Source organism: Myotis yumanensis, unplaced genomic scaffold (genome assembly GCF_028538775.1).
Source record: "Myotis yumanensis isolate MYYU_CA2020_CCGP unplaced genomic scaffold, mMyoYum1.0.hap1 SCAF_18, whole genome shotgun sequence".
In the NCBI taxonomy this organism is placed as follows: Eukaryota; Metazoa; Chordata; class Mammalia; order Chiroptera; family Vespertilionidae; genus Myotis; species Myotis yumanensis.
Genome location: NW_027223769.1, coordinates 13,449,315 through 13,465,626, shown reverse-complemented (window position 1 = coordinate 13,465,626; position 16,312 = coordinate 13,449,315). Strand labels below are relative to the sequence as shown.

The 16,312-nt window shown below is 55.8% G+C and overlaps 1 protein-coding gene across 1 annotated transcript; it reads left to right on the top strand.

Annotated features, from left to right (window-relative positions):
• The first annotated feature begins 712 nt into the window (after positions 1-712).
• FOXF1 (forkhead box F1) lies at positions 713-5,126 on the top strand. The gene is made up of 2 exons (XM_070398379.1): positions 713-2,241; positions 3,598-5,126. Exons 1-2 carry the CDS (start codon positions 1,113-1,115, stop codon positions 3,756-3,758), a joined length of 1,290 nt encoding a protein of 429 aa, XP_070254480.1. The 5' UTR covers positions 713-1,112; the 3' UTR covers positions 3,759-5,126.
• The last annotated feature ends 11,186 nt before the right edge of the window (positions 5,127-16,312 follow it).

Sequence of the window (16,312 nt, the reverse complement as noted above, 5' to 3'; positions counted from 1 at the left end):
GAGAAGAGAGTTTACACATCTGAGCCTAGTCATTTACAGGGTTTGCATGTGCATCGATGCATGCATACGTGTGCGCGAGTGAGTGATCCAGCCGGGTCGCTGTTCTGGGAGCCTGTGCGACCTTGGTCCCCTAAGACCAGCCTTCTTCACTCGCCCCAGCCCGGCCACGCAGAGCCGGAGACAAAAGCAGCAGCGAGCGACCCGCCCGCACTTTCGTTTTCCGCCCTCGCTCGGCCCAGCCGTTGCCCGCTCGCTCGCTCGCTCGCTGCCGGGAGAGTCCGAAAAGTCCCGGGCGCAGCGCAGTCCTTCCCGGGGCGGGGAGAGTGGGGAGGCGGTCCCTCGCGGGAACCTACGCCCGCTGGCCCCGGGGACCGCCGAGCCGACTGTGCCGTGATGGCCACGATCTGGAGGCCGCTGCCGCCGCCGCAGTTGCGATTTGCCACTGGTCGGTACCTGACGGGGAAGGCCCAGGACCCGGGGTGCGTTTCCCTAGGCGCCGCCCGGGCAGGGAAGGCGGGGGGCCAGCTCGCGGCGGGGCTGAACCGCGGGCGGAGAGCGCATTAACACTCGCTCGCCAGGTTGGTGGAGGCGGAGCGGGTTCTGCCGGCGGCCGCTGGGCGGCGAGGGTGGGGGCCCTTTAAGCGCCCACCAACGTGGGGGCAGGAGGGGGCAGGGTGGGAGGAAACTCCCGCAGGGTCTTACACCGGCCCGGAGACGCTGCCGCGAGGAGGTCCCGTGAGGACGGCCTCCGCTGGAGCCGTGGAGCCGAGCGCTGCGGGCGGTGGGGACCAAGCGCGGCTCCCCGTGGGGGCGCACGGCAGCAGGCCCCGGAGTCGGTGCCACCCCTAAAAAACCGGTGTGTGTGTGTGTTGGGGGGCGGGGGGATCCCGCAGCCTCCGCCCTTGCTGCCAAGAGGCTGCCCTCAGCCTCCGTTCGGCTCCTTCCCTTGTGGGAGGGCGAGAGGGAAAGAGGGAGGAGATAGAGGTGGGGGAGGAGGGAGCTGGAGAGAGAGGGGGTTCTGCGCCAACCGCCGGCCGATCCAGCAGCTCCTCGGGGAGGACGGACGGGCGGGGGAGGGCGCGCCGCGGCTCGCTCAGGAGAAGTGGCCGCCGATGACGGCAGAGGTGCAGCCAGCCCCGCGTGCGCAGCCCCCTCCCCCTCGCCCTCCCCCCCCTCCTCCTCCTCTTCCTCCTCCTCCTCCTCCTCCCGGCTCGTCGGCGGCGCAGAGTAGCGGCGGCAGCGGCGGCGGCGGCAGCAGCCACCCGATGTCTTCGGCGCCCGAGAAACAGCAGCCACCGCACGGCGGCGGCGTTGGCGGCGGCGGGGGAGGCGGCGCGGCCATGGACCCCGCGTCGTCCGGCCCGTCCAAGGCCAAGAAGACGAACGCCGGCATCCGGCGCCCGGAGAAGCCGCCCTACTCGTACATCGCGCTCATCGTCATGGCCATCCAGAGCTCGCCCACCAAGCGCCTGACGCTCAGCGAGATCTACCAGTTCCTGCAGAGCCGCTTCCCCTTCTTCCGCGGCTCCTACCAGGGCTGGAAGAACTCGGTGCGCCACAACCTCTCGCTCAACGAGTGCTTCATCAAGCTGCCCAAGGGCCTGGGGCGGCCGGGCAAGGGCCACTACTGGACCATCGACCCGGCCAGCGAGTTCATGTTCGAGGAGGGCTCCTTTCGGCGGCGGCCCCGCGGCTTCCGAAGGAAATGCCAGGCGCTCAAGCCCATGTACAGCATGATGAACGGGCTGGGCTTCAACCACCTCCCGGACACCTACGGCTTCCAGAGCTCGGCTGGCGGCCTCTCGTGTCCGCCCAACAGCTTGGCGCTCGAGGGCGGCCTGGGCATGATGAATGGTCACTTGCCGGGCAATGTGGACGGCATGGCTTTGCCCAGCCACTCGGTGCCCCACCTGCCTGCCAATGGCGGCCACTCGTACATGGGCAGCTGTGGTGGCGGGGCGGCTGGCGAATACCCTCACCACGACAGCTCGGTGCCCGCCTCCCCGCTGCTGCCCGCCGCCGGCGGGGTCATGGAGCCTCATGCTGTCTACTCAGGCTCCGCGGCGGCGTGGCCGCCCTCGGCCTCGGCCGCGCTCAACAGCGGCGCCTCCTACATCAAGCAGCAGCCCCTGTCCCCCTGCAACCCCGCGGCTAACCCCCTGTCCGGCAGCCTCTCCACACACTCCCTGGACCAGTCCTATCTGCACCAGAACAGTCACAACGCCCCAGCTGAGCTGCAAGGTGAGTGGGGAGTCTGGGCACCCCGACATCTGTGAGTGCACTGCGCGGACCCAGCGCCCCAGTTTGCTGCCGGCCCTTGGTTGAGAGCCTGCAGCCACTTCTGTTGGGTGCCAGCCCCACACTGCGGTGTCCCTCAGCCCCACCTCTCTCCGTTTGAGGGGTGAATGCAACTTGGGTCCTGACTTGGGTGAACATGTCGTTTCTCTTTTTCTTTTCCCAACTCTAGGCTGCTGGCCTTCGGGAGCATGGCCAGGTCCCACCAAAAAGGCTCAGATCCAAACATTCTAAGTTGCTCCTGGTCCCTTAGGTCCCCTCACACCTCAGCAAGCTCCCAGGATGGAGATGGGGCCCGCGGGCCAGCTGGCTCACCCTCCAGCGTGGTCCCTCAGAGAGCGGCCAGAGAGCCACCTCTGCTCCTTGCCCTGGCAGAACGGAAGAGTTAGGCCCAAGGCCGCCTAGGCCTGGTGCTCAGAGGCTCCGCGCTGGCCTTTCAGAGAACCAGGCCTGGCCTTGTGACTGTTGAGCCAGGGGCATTCGTGGGGACAGAGGCAGAGAGGGTCTGTGCCGGGCCCAGAGTGAGGGTCAGAGCTGCAGGCCCCGCAGGCCCTTTGTTTCTCAGGACCCAGGTTTTCGGGTCCTCGGGTGCCCTCTCCCCAGCCCTCAGGGGGAAGATGAGAAAAATCTCCCCTCCTGAACTCCCGCCTAGTTCTGGCAAGAGCTTGGAGGGAGCTTAGCAGGGGCCTCTCAGGGGTCAGCTGTCAGCAGCGGGTGGGAGGCAGGAGCCGGGCCTGGTGGCTGAAAGGCCACTTCTCTGGAGGGATCTGGGGTTGCCCTGCTTGGGCTGCTTCAAACTCTTGGGCTCTGCTGCCCAGGTGGCCCTGTTCTCCAAGGGGGGCTTCCTCCGGAGAAGCCGCCCTTCGCCCCTGTGATGGCCTGTGCTTCCTGCTCCCAGTGCCTGCCTCTGGCTGCACGGAGGCCTCCACAGCCTTTGGGCTTGGGAAGTGGCTGCCCTGGCGCCAGGCCGCCCGAGAGGTGGAGGCCGTCAGGGCCCTCCGTGGCGGCGTCTGCAGACCCCCACCCCACCCCTTCCTTTTAGGCCTCAGAAGCCCCCCAGCCCACGCTCTGTGTCCAAAGCGGGTGCAGGCCAGGGCAGGGGTGCTCCCTGGAGCAGGGATGTCTCCGGGTGTTCCAGGCTCTTCCCCTGGGGCACCCAAGCTCAGGCCCAGTCGGAGCTGGGAACTCGGGGACTCTGGGGTGGGGGTGGAGAGTGGGGAGGATAGGGCCCTGCGCCCAGAGCGCTTCGGGCAGAGCTGCTTGTCCATCTTAAACTCTAGCCTCTTGTCACCTCCCTCACAGGCATCCCTCGGTATCACTCCCAGTCACCCAGCATGTGTGACCGAAAAGAGTTTGTCTTCTCTTTCAACACCATGGCGTCCTCCTCCATGCACTCTGCGGGCGGCGGCTCCTACTACCACCAGCAGGTCACCTACCAAGACATCAAGCCCTGTGTGATGTGAGCCAGGAAGCCCGCGGGTCCCTGGCACAGCCGTGGGAACAGGGACTGGGAACCCATCCCTAGAAACTGCTTTATTCTCGAGGTATAACCATCGGCAGAAGAAAAGGGTTTGACCCCTCCCCAACCGGATTATTTCAAAAGGAACCCCCAGGGCAAAGAAGCGGCACAGAGGTTGGCACCTCCTCTCCTACTCCCTCAAAATATTTTAAAAATGGTGGCGTTCAGGCCTAATCTGACTGCAGCTGTTGGTAAATAAATCTCTTTTTTTTTGATCCGATTGAAACCGGCTGAGAAGGTGCTGTGTTGGGGGAAAACCTTCAACATCTAAACAAAAATTCTGCTGAGGTCTCTCCCCCTGCCCTTAACCCTTTAATGGAAAAAGTGAAGGGGGAGATTTTTTAGAAGAAAGGCAAACACATGAGACCATCATTATCAAATACTTTTATTTTGGGGTTGAGTATTTATCGTTTTTATGTTTAACTTTCTTTGGGAAGAATGTCTTGGAATGCGCAAGTGGCGTGGTAGAGCCGCGTTTGCAGGGAAGGGGGGGGCCCCCCCGAGAAGCCAGCTCTCCCTCCCCACCTCGGAAGCCCTGCAGCCGCAGGTGGATCTCTGTGCGCACGACTTGCGTTTCTGAAGCCACTGTTCGTTTTGTTTTTGTTTTTTAAAAAAGAAACCAATGGAGCCCAGAAGCGGGCGGCTCTCCGGGCCTCTGCCACCCCCCTCCGCCTTCCTCTTCTTCCTTCTCTGCAGTCTTTCTGGTTTTGTTTCGAATTTTACGTGGACTTTTTTGGAGGGTGTTTTTCTGTCTCCCGACCTCTACTGTAAACTGGTGCGAAAGCGGCACGAACACGGCCGGGCTCGGGACCGGGAGGCCCGGCCAGCGCGCGAATTCAGGATTGCGGCGATGCAGGAAGGTTAAGGCACTTTTTAAAACTATAGCAAGGCTCATCCTGTTATTTATTCTTTCTTTCCCTAGTAATCGAAACACCGCATAGGCTCCTCCGTTTATCAGTATTAATGGTGTAACTTTGTTGGCAATATTTGCCGCGTAGAATTTTTTTTTAGATATCCATTGTAAATTTGAAACAAAGTCCAATGTGTGTAAAAACAAATCCCCATATGTTTTATATAAATATATATATAAAATGAAGGACTACCCCCTTTTTTTCTAGCATTTTGGCTGCTGGGGTGCAGCGTTTGTGACACGTATTTTAAATTTCCTTCTGCACTGTATAAAATGACAATTTGAGGATGTTTTGCCTTTTGTGTATTTTTTTCCTAAAAAAAGAACAAAAATAAAAATGTATAACATTTGTACATGGCCTTTAACATTGTATCAACTAGAAATAAAATCGCATGAGTATTTCATTGGGATTGCAGAATATCTTCCACCCCAAATACAGACAGAACCGGGCCTGGGATAGCTAGACTTTATTTTTTTGTATTTAAAATATGGGTGATTCTCCATACTTTTTTCTTTTTCATTTTTTGGCTAATCCTCTCCTTTTCACTCTTCATTTCACGTTGAAGTGAATTCTGGACACGAGTAACTATTTTTCTTGGCTTCTGTTTTTTAAGAAGAGCCCTCTGCCCCTCTAACTGTCATTTCTCTTTTTAAAGAAATAAACGTTTGAAGAAGAACTAGAGTCCTCCTTCTCCCAGGGAAGACCATATATATATATAAAATATACATAAATATATAAAATTATATTCTTTCTTTTTTCCCATTTCAAGACCAATGAAAGTTTTACTTTGAATTTCAGACTTTACTGTTCCAATATTCCCAGCGGTTATAAATCATGAAAGAACTTTTATGTTTTTGTAGTTGCTTTTTTTTTTTTTGGTGCCCTACACTTGTTTTTCCCAAATCAGGAATCGAGTAAAATGTGTGCAAAAAAGCGCCATTGGTGGGAGAACAAGGTGATAGGCATGTTTCCAATCCCTTAACATTTCCCTCTAGATCAGCGGTTCTCAGCCTGTGGGTCGCGACCCCTTTGGGGGTGGAACGACCCTTTCACGGGGGTCTCCTAAGACCATCGGAAAACGCATATATAATTACATATTGTTTTTGTGATTAATCACTATGCTTTAATTATGTTCCATTTGTAACAATGAAAATACATCCTGCATATCAGATATTTACATGACGATTCATAACAGCAGCAAAATTACAGTTATGAAGTAGCAACGAAAATACTTTTATGGTTGGGGGTCACCACAACATGAGGAGCTGTATTAAAGGGTCGCGGCATTAGGAAGGCTGAGAACCACTGCTCTAGATCCTCAGGGGCAACAGAGCATTTTTAGGAGCCTGAGTCCTGCTGATCACCCTCCTTCTATTCCCATTCCCGCTATTTGGGAAAACAAACACCATGAAGTCGCATTGTTGGTGCGGCGGTTCAAGACCCACCGCAGTTTTTCTGAACCTGGCTCTTCTCAAAGTTGACATTTTGGACGTGAGGGTAATTTCTCCGGTGCTCTGTTACATCAAAATTATCAATAAACTCGCCCGGGCAATTAATGTCCCAACCTAACAGCTGTCTATAAAACGGAGATAAAGGGGACAGGAAAAGACTGGTGACTCCGTGTCCCTCGGGGTCTCCGGCGGGCCGAAGAGGCGGCGGGGTCTCCCGAGCGAAGCGCGCTGTCGCAGGCGCGCGTCGGCCTGGTGCTCCGCGAGCAGGTTCGCTGCGATGGAGACGGCACTGCTCTCCCAGAAGGGACCGTCTCTCCGCTTCTCCCGCCTCCCACGGTCGCCCCGGAAATCAGGGCCCGAGAAAAGCCCCCAGGTCTCCAGCGCCCTCACCCAGACAACCTCCGCAGGCAAGGCGGGCCTCCTCCCCGCCGGAGACTGCGCCCCAATTAGCTCGGAGGCTCCGGGGAAGTGGGGCTGATTAGGAGAAACTCAATGCCGCCCAGCCGGCGCGCTCCCCGGTCTCCTGCGGCCCCCCCAGCCCCCTCACCCACTCGCTTGGACCTTGGCGCGCCAGAGGCCGAGGTGCGTCCCCGTGGCGCGTGGCTTTGGCGCCGCTGCTGTGCCAGATGCCAGGGCGGCAGCGGATCGCGGCTTCCAGTTCATCTCCCAGTGGCGCCTGCAGTTCCGTGGGATCTCCCAGCGCGTCCCCATCCGGGTTGCAGGAACGCCTCCCGGAGCCCTGGGATGGGCCTACCTGCTGTTTTCGGGCTTGACTTGGGGCCTGGGGGTGACAGAAAAGTCCAGCCTTCCCCTGGCAAACCTGAAAGGGCCAGATTCCTCAGGCAAAATTGCCTCCACACCCTCATCCGAGATTTCATGCTGACGCCGCCGCCACCACCACTGCTGCGCGGGACAGAACTCACTGGCATTGTGTCTTCCAAGGCCCGTTTCAGCCTGGGCTTGCACCAGGGGGTGCTGGGCGAAGCTCCCACTGTCCTGCGCTGCGACGAAAGGGTGACCGTCATGTGCGAGGTACAAGCTTAACGTGTAAAGGCCTTTTGAGTCTGGTGCAAAATCACCGGCCCGGTGGGCATACGTGGGAAACCTTCTAGCATAGGGACATCCTCAACAGGATCAATTAAAAATATTTGCGCTACTTTTAGGAAGTTTGTCTGGGAACAATGAAGTCCATTACACGCCCTAAATGTATGCAATTCCACCCCTCAATAACAAAAGGCCCAGAGGCAGGGAAGTAGCAAGGATGTATGACATGGGGTTTCCGTTCCTGGATCACAAATCCCGCAGATTTCGCGGTTTTCCAGGAGGGGCCGTGCTGTGGGTGCACCTGAGCTTCAGCAACCCGCCCGTTGCACCCTCTGGCAGCAGAAGCGCCCCAGCGAGGCCTCCCCAGCGAGGCCTCCGAACTCCCCAGGCGTAGGTGGACGGAACCGCAGCCCCAGCGGCGAGGCCACCGCCCTGAGCTCACTCCCAGGGCCCACGCTGGACGCCAGCGCCGCCAGGCCGGACCGCTGGAAGACACTCAGGGTGTGCACTTCTGATGGGAAAACGCCCGGCCCACTGAGCTCCGCCGTGTCCCCGTTTTCTTTTCCCTTTGGGACTGGAGGCCTGGGAATGGGAAGGCATTACTGTGGCACCAAAGCCGGGCTCCCCACCTGCAAGTGCCCGCAAGCAGGCACTCTCCAGAGGTAGTGGAAATGCGGAGCTAGAGTCTGGGCTCTGCCGCCACCTAAACAAACCATCAAAGTCACCTCTGAGCCTCAGTTTTCTCATCTCTGATAATACTGTCTTCAAGGACCTTTGGGAGCGGGGGTGGCACCAACAGGAGTGGCCATGCGACCCACACATGTCTCACCCTCCTCCCCCAAGAGATTTGGTGGTTGTAGGTGTGAGCAGGTGGGTGGCGGCACACGGGGTGCAAGAACCCATATTTTGCAAGGCCTCCTGCTCAGGGACTTGCGATCAGCACCCACTTTGGGAACCATTAAACTCCCCATCTTCTGGTGTGACCCACAGGGAGGAGGATGACATCTGTGGGGCTCAAGAGATGGAATTTTGGAGTTGAGTCTGGGGCTCTGACGTGGACTCACCCCCAGGATTTCCTAACCTCCAGGTCAGAAGGTCCCTGTGTCCCGTGGCTTCACTTCTGACAGTGGTTCTCAGTGTGCAGCCCCGAAACCACCCTCATTGGAATACTTGGGTGGTCTGCTCCAACTGCAGATTTTGGACTGGGGCAAGGCCTGGAGAACCATGGGATTAGAATCTCTGGAGGGGGTTCCCAGGAATCTGCAGTCTTTACAGATTCCCAAGTGGTCCTGGTGAGTGCTAAAGTTTAAAGTTTCTTTCTCCTCCATCGTTCTCTGGGCTCCCCAGAAAACCCCAGAGAAGGCAGCTCAGCGTGGCCTCTGCTGCCCCCTCCCGCCAGCAGCCCAGGGCGGCTAGTGAATGTAAAAAGTAGTTGGTTGAGAGAAGGTGGAGCCCAGCAAGCTTGGACTCACAGGCCACCAATGTTTACCAGGCTTTCCTCTGCAGGCCCTTGGGGAGCCCTTAGGACACACACCCGCTCAATGCATCTCGGCAGTCCTCAGGTAGGTCCTGTTCCTACCCTCGCTTTCTCGATGCAGAAATGGAGCTTGGACAGGTTAGGGGACTTGCTCCAGACACTGGGTAAAAGGTGGAATTTAAACTCAGACCCAGGATTTTCTGACTTCAAAGCCCATGTCCCTAACCATTGTATTGTGTGGCTCCTGGTCACCCATTTTCCTCCAGCTATGGGGTCTAGGGAAAAAAAGAGGGAAGCTGAAGTGTGATCCATGAACCAGCTTCTGTGGCTGCCAGCTTCCACTGGCGAGATGAGGAACCACACAGGGGTCTGGGGTCTCTAAACACAGCGCCTCGCACACCCCTCCCTGCCTTCAAGCTGTGGGGAGGCCATGCAGTTGGGGTGGGGAGACAGCACAGCAGCCCCAGCTCAGACCCCCTGACATTTGTCTCCCTCTAGGACAGTGGTTCTCAACCTTGGCTGCACATTAGAATCACCTGGGAATCTTTTTAAAATCCTGATTTCTGGGCCTCATCCTCTGGAAATTCTGTTTCTTTGTTATGGGATGGGGCCACAACATTAGTAACAAAGAAACAGAATTTCCAGAGGATGAGGCCCAGAAATCAGGATTTTAAAAAGATCCCCAGGTGATTCTAATGTGCAGCCAAGGGTGAGAACCACTGCTCTAGGACAATGGACTTGGCTCTCATGAGTTCCCACCTGATGAGAGCTCCCTTGACTTCCTTGGGCCTCCTTCGTCTATCAGAGAAAATCTCAGAAGTTGAAGCTCAGGGTGAGAGACGCCAGCTGGGGCCTCCCTGCTCTGCTTCTGGGATCTCCTGGCATCTCTGGGATCAGGGCTATTTTCAGGAGAATGGCCCTTGTCCGGCATCGGCTACAGGCACACCCTGAGGCAGAGCTCTGCTGGGCCAGCAGCCCAGACAGTCGGGAAGAAGCTGGGTCTGTACATCGTTGCACTGAATTACTGTAGGACCAAGACACATCAGGGGCCTTAGCAATTATATTATGTGCTTTGGGGATGGGCAGGGAGAGGGACAGCTGATGTTTGCCAGTATAAAATATTATTGGCATGAAGGACAGAAAGATAGGAAAACCCGCCTCAGCTTCATTCATGCAAGAGAAGTGGAGCACCTACTATGTGTCTGCCATTGCACTGGACTAGATTTAGTGGTTGACACACCCCATCATCATGGGTTGACAGGCATGCATTGTTCCAGTGTTTTCCAGCACCAGGCTCATGTCCACATCCTTAAGGGACGATGTCACCAAAGCCAAGGAAACTGGAGCCAAAGCAGAAAGACCCCACCGTGAGCACGGTCACCAAGGTGCCCCTCCAGCTCTTCCAGTGTGGGCTGGGGCTGTGGAAGAGGCAAGCCTGTCCAGAGTAGACTATGTTGATGGGGCCAGATGCAGGCCACACCCGCGGCTCATTTTCTGCAATGCTTTGTGTCAGCATGGTGGCAGAGCAGGGAGAAACGGTGCCGGTGGGCAGGGGTCTGGGGAGAAACAGTGGTGACAAGCCACTTTGAGCATCTTATTATTTTTTAAAATATATTTTTATTAATTTCAGAGAGAGAGAGGGAGAGGGACATCAACGAGGAGAAAGAGGGTCATTTATTGATTGCTTCCTGCACGTCCCACACTGGGGATCAAGCCCACAACCCAGACATATACCCTGACCTGGAATTGAACCGTGACCTCCTGGTTCATAGGTCAACATTCAACCTCTGAGCCACGCCGGCGGGGCTCTTTGAGCATCTTATTAAACTGGTGAGATCCCATCAGTGAGGAGGCATGGACCACACATCCTACTGTGCCCAGGGTTCATGGCCGCATGGCAGCAGGCCAAGTTCTCAGATGTGCCCCGGAAAGGGATAAAAACGTTTGTGTTTGGAAATCTCCTCTAAGGCAAGCCACAGATAAGCACATCATGCTTCTGTGTGGGCAGTGCCGTGTGAAGCAGGCAGGGCTGGGCCATCTCTGTCCAGATGGTCAGAGGCTTGGCAAAGCGGTGTCAGACGTGGCCAGTGAGGCCATGAGGACAGGGGGACCCGGTTAGCTTTCCAGGGGGCTTCCCCGTTAGGCTCTTTCCAAGAAGAGCTCAGGGTCAGAGATACTCCTAGGGAGAGAGGCACCTGACCCACCCCAGGCATTGCACACCCTGGCTGCTTCTCGATGAGTCGGCAGCGCCACCTGCTGTCTGCTTTGCAGTTTGTGTTGAGACAAACTTAACAAAAAGAAAACCGGCCAAGGAAAATTGATTTCACAACCGTCTGGACAGAAACCATGTGCACAGATGAACCTGATTTTGGTGGTTCGGGCTCTTTGACCTTTGTGAAGGGTTAGCTGCCTTTTTTTTGGGGGGGAGGGTCAAACTAAATTAGTATTTTCCTAATTACACAAATGATAGGGCTTATTTAAAATAAAACAAATAAACCTTAGAAAAGTGAGAAGAAAGCAAACATTGCCCCCCCAGCACCCCACAAGACAGCTGTGTGGGTCTCAGGAGAAGCAGAAAACAAGTGTAGTGGTTGCAAGTGTGGGAATCAGAGAGCCTGCATTCGAGCCCTGACGCTCTCTCTTCCATTGTGAGCTTGGGCAGAGGCCCTCCTCTCTGAGCCTCAGCTTCCCCATCTGTAAAATGGGGATAATGGTAGGAGCACTTCTCTCAAAGCATGTGGTGAGGCTTAAATGAAGTAAAACCTACATAGGACTTACAGGTGCAACTGAGGCACAGAGAGGGTAAGTAAGCACTTTGCCCAAGGACACACAGCCTGTACACTCAGAGTTGACTTTACTGCAAACCTGGTGTGCATTGCCTCCTCACCACATTCCTCAATCATGAGTCATCTCTCTGGTGTCCCCCACAAGCCACTGTGGCTTCCAATGAAGCCCGAGGCCCTGTTGGTGGTCAAGAGGTGAGCCATCAGAGTTTCTCCAGAGGACAGACTTTTCCCTTGCTGATTGGGGAGACCCTGGGGCGAAGGCCAGCTCTGCTGTGTGACCTTAACAAGTCATCTAACTAACCTCTCTGAGCCACATCCTTCTCACCCTTCATGGGGTTAAATGAGTCAATCCACCCGCCCTTTGAGACAGGGAGGGATGTTCAGTTTGCTCACAACTCAGCGCTTCAGGGCCTCAGTTTATTGCTTCCAAATATCCAAAGTGCAAAATGTCCACATTACATGGTCACATGTCAGCTCCCATTTTAACCTTTGTGATTTATGGATGTTGAAAATAAGAGGGTCATTCACAGGGAGAAACCCTGCCCTGTCAGAGGGGCAGGAGTGTGGGTTCCACTTTTTAGAAGTCTCTGCTGGTTTGAAAGCTCGCCCAGGCGGTCTCAGGTGAAAACCGAGCATGAGGACAAGGACTGGCAAAGTGATCAGAACTCAGGGGGGAGGGTGGGGTGGGGCCCAGCGGACCTCTGCCGTGCACCGGGGAACAAGCCACCACACTCGTGCCTCAGTTTCCTCAGCCACAGAGGAGGCAAGGCTGGCCCAGTGCCCGTCACACCGTGGGCTGCCATCAGGGGTAGCTCTTTAGAGAGGTGCAGATCTGAATGGAAGGGGGCGGGATAGACGGGACGCGGAGTGGACAAACCGCTGCCCGCCGCCAGGAGACTCTCCTGCGGGCCTGGGAGAGCCACCTGGGCTCCAGGCAGAGCCCCTGGCATTCGGGCGCCCTGGGAAATCGCCCACGCCTGCACTTGACTCTGGAAGTGCCCCGGCTTTTCTGCCCCTTTCTGCAAAGTGAAGACGATCCTCAGTGAAGGACGGCACAGGGGCCACGCTGGCTTAGTCTGTGATCTGCTACAATTTGCGTCTCAGCTTCACTGCCAGCCGGTGGGGGCACCAGGGGCAGGTCGGTTCCCGCCTCTGCACCTCGGTTGTGTCTATGGAATAGAGTCCCTCACAGTGATTGCAAGGACTAACTGAAAGTATGTGCTTGTGTTTCTGTGCATACAATTTCCATTTGTATATCTTCAATAATGTATATTTACTATAAGTGCATCATATAATCTACATGTGAATATCATTATAATATAAATGAAATTATGCAACCGATTATTGAGGAACGAGTCATCTTCCAATCTTAACGCAGCAAAAATCCTTCGTTTCACTCCTGACTGCAGTGTGGGCCCGGTTCAGTGGGAACAGCCCACCTCTGCTCCAGGAGGCATCGCTGAGACGGCTCAGCTGGGGCTGGAGGATCCCACTTCCAAGTTGGTGTGCCCACACGGCTGGCGAGGTGGTGCTGGCTGGCGGTTCCTCTCCATGTGGGCCTCTCCACAGGCCGCTTGGGCTTCCTCACAGCATGGTGGCTGGGTTCCACGAGTGTCCATTGAAGACAAAATAGAAGCCTCCTCATGCAAGCTCACAGCGTCACTTCTGCTGTAGCCTATTAACCAGGCGGCCCCAGAGCCCAGATTCAAGATGATGGGCATAGTCCCCTTCTCTAGAGGAAAGGCGTGTCAAAGCACTTGGAGGCCACCGTTTTCTACTCCCACCGCATTCAGAACAGCTCAGTAAACCCGAGTCATTATTATACAGAGAAAGTGTCCACAGGTGATAGAAGCCACTCCAGCTGAGGACGTGGTCCCCTCCCTCCCTGCGGGAGAAAGGGGCCGGGCAGCCAGGTAGGCAGCACCCATCAAAGAATGCTTCCGGGAAGTGATTACCTGTTCGCCTACACACTACCATCTCGCCTGCTGCATGCGTGGGGTTCTATGTAAGACTTATTTTAAAGAAAGGTGTCCCAGGAACCCCTGCCCCCAAGGAGAAAACCATTTTGAAAGTGAGTGGAGTCCCTTAAGTTGTAGGGGTAGCTATTCTATTTGGAACACAGCTTAGATTAGATCCAGGAGAGGGGAAGTGAGTTTAGCAACACCCATTTGGTTATTTGTGCTGGGGGTAGGGAGGGTGAACATTTTGAAGATCATCTGTCAGCCAGGTGCTCCCTGGGGGCGGTGGGGGAGGGCAGGTGGTGGCGTGTGGGAATGCTCCCAGCAAGATGAGAAGAGGTGAAGGGAAGGGATCGTCACTTTTGCTCCTTTGGCAAAAGCTTCATTATCTCCTGGCAAAGAAGATGGCCTGGCCCTGGTGCATTAAAATGCAGGACCGCAGGGATGGTCACTGGTGTCCCAGGGTGTGGACGGAGAGTGCTTTCACCACGTGACCATCCCTAGTCCTGGCTTCTCCTTTTAATTGTTCCCATCTGACATGTGAGTCCTCTCTCCAATCTCTGCCAAATGTAAGCTCTTTCGTGGTTTTAGCTGCACTGGCTCTTTTCTTGGGTCCTCAGCCTCTCATTTGCCGTGTTGTGTCATCAGCTTCTTTCTCCTGCTGTGGTGTCTGGGGCGAGGTCTGTGTGGGTCGCTGGGTGAGATGGGGAAGCCAAGTGATTCCCAAAGGACACTGGGAGGGCAGAGACCCAGAGTGGCGGGCGGGACCCCTGCCCTGGAGCGGGGCTGCTGGCTGGGCTGCTGGCTGGGCTGGGAGGATGGGCGTGAACGGCGCTGTCCTTGCTCTTCTGCTCCCGGAGAGAGTGATGGAGGAAAGCAAGCACCAGGTTTCCCTGGGCCTGGGCCTGGGTTTGGAACCCTGAACAAGTCCCATCAGCCTTTGAGGACAGCCTTGTTTGTGGTGGTTCAGCAGGTAAGGAATTCTTACCACAAGGCTGAGCTTTCGTCCACTGGACGCCTTCAGCGGGTGGGGGGGGGGGGGGGGGGCGTGGGGGAGTGGGTGCAGGAGTGGAAAGAACACTGGCATTGCAGCAATGATCTCTATCAGGTGCAGCGCTGTTCTGCCAGGATGGGCTGTGGGACCAGGTCGGGGGAACCACTTCGTCCTGATCAGCCGTCTTCCCATTTGTAATGGTGGGGAGAACATTGCTTCCCACTTCACAGGCTGAGGCAGTGTGTGCTGGGGCATCAGAAAGAAGATGCCTGGGCCCGGCCAGCTGGCCATACATCCCACCCGTTTTATTGGGCAGTGTGATGGGATTTAGGGAAATTCTGTGGAAGGAAAAGGCGGTGGGAGAGACTGGGTACCAAAAGCTTGGGTTTCCTCCTGAAGATGAAACTCTTTTCCAGGTGATAAAACTGGATTTTCTATAAACTTCCCTTCCCTTAGAACAGAAGCGTTGGGGGCGGAAATGGGGCTCTTCACAGAGTCACAAGAAAAGCATTTTTGGGAGCCCTCCCTGGGAGAGTGAGGTGCAGCGGTAAGACTTATTGACGTGAAAATAAAGGACCTCTCCAGGCCCGTGTCTCCTCCATCCTGTTGTGGAAGGCCAGCCTTGTCTTCACCAAGCCCAGAAGAGCCAGGTCAGAGAGGTGGTGCCATGACCCAGCATCGGGAGGGCATCCGACGCGGCTGGAGTTGAGTCGGTGCCAGCGCTCAGTCCAGCTGTCTCTGTCCCCATCTGGCGACCTTAGTGTCTGTTGCCGCTGCGCTCCGGCTGGGGCTCTGCGGCCATACAGAGGCCCAACCTTGGGCCTGTGCGGCTGCCCACGTGCACAGCTGCAATGACCTGTGCGTGGAGCCCCACGGCTGCTAGGGCTACTATGGGGAGAACATGGGCAAATAGGCCAACAAATGAGCAAATGCACACCGTGAGCCAGGCCTCTGTTAGGCTTGGGAAAGAGCCGGCTTCCTTTCGAACTAACCAATCTCTTTCCTAATGCTTCCCAGGCTTGTGCTGGTCCTTCCCCATCCGATCTCTTTCCTAGATTTTCTGGGGTTTCGTGCCCTCATCCAATCCGATCCTTTTCTCAGGCTAGATACCTTCCCTTTATGGTGGCCATCTGGGCTCCTGTTGCGCACGTGCCAGGCAAAGGACTCCCCTCCCTCGCCCTCCCTGGCTCCCGGCTAATGGAGGGCTGTCCCCTGGGAGGTGGATCTTCCAGGGATTATGCCCCCTTTGGCAGAGGATGTGGCTTCCCCCTGGTGTGTCTGAAGCTGTACCTTCCAGACGTCATTAGGCTCAGCCAGTCTAGCTCCCTTCTCCTTTTTTAAAATACTTTTTATTGATTTCAGAGGGGGGGGGCGGAGGCGGAGAGATACAGAAACCAATGATGAGAGAGAATCATTGATCAGCTGCCTCCTGCATGCCCCACACTGGGGATAGAATCCATTCCCGGCATGTGCCCTGACTGGGAATCAAACCATGACCTCCTGGTTCATAGGTGAATGCTCAACCACTGAGCTATGCCAGCCGGGTTTCCTTCTCTTTTGTTAACTCCTAGTTGCCTATGCTAACAGTATGACATGAATTGGGTGCCAGCTCCCAAACTCCACGGAAAGGCAACAAACCTTCCATGCTGATTTATGTATAGCTAAAGGTTGTTGCATTAGGCAGCTTTGGAGAGGATAATACTCACGAAGTGCATGAAATGCACTAGTCAACTTTCCTACTTGGAGAATATTCTTCAGATGGCTCATCTTGGGGTCATTGGATTCTGCACCCGTTAAAATCCGACCTTCTGAGAGGGAACAAATGAATAAAGTCCTTAAATTCAGGGTCTTGCCTATGCTGCCCTTCCCAATGTTAT

What these genes read in the sequence shown, in the direction of transcription:
- FOXF1 (XM_070398379.1), top strand. Translation starts at nt 1,113, where the DNA reads ATGACGGCAGAGGTGCAGCCAGCCCCGCGTGCGCAGCCCCCTCCCCCT. An exon ending in CGCCCCAGCTGAGCTGCAAG is followed by an intron (nt 2,242 to 3,597) that starts GTGAGTGGGGAG and finishes CCTCCCTCACAG; the next exon opens with GCATCCCTCGGTATCACTCC.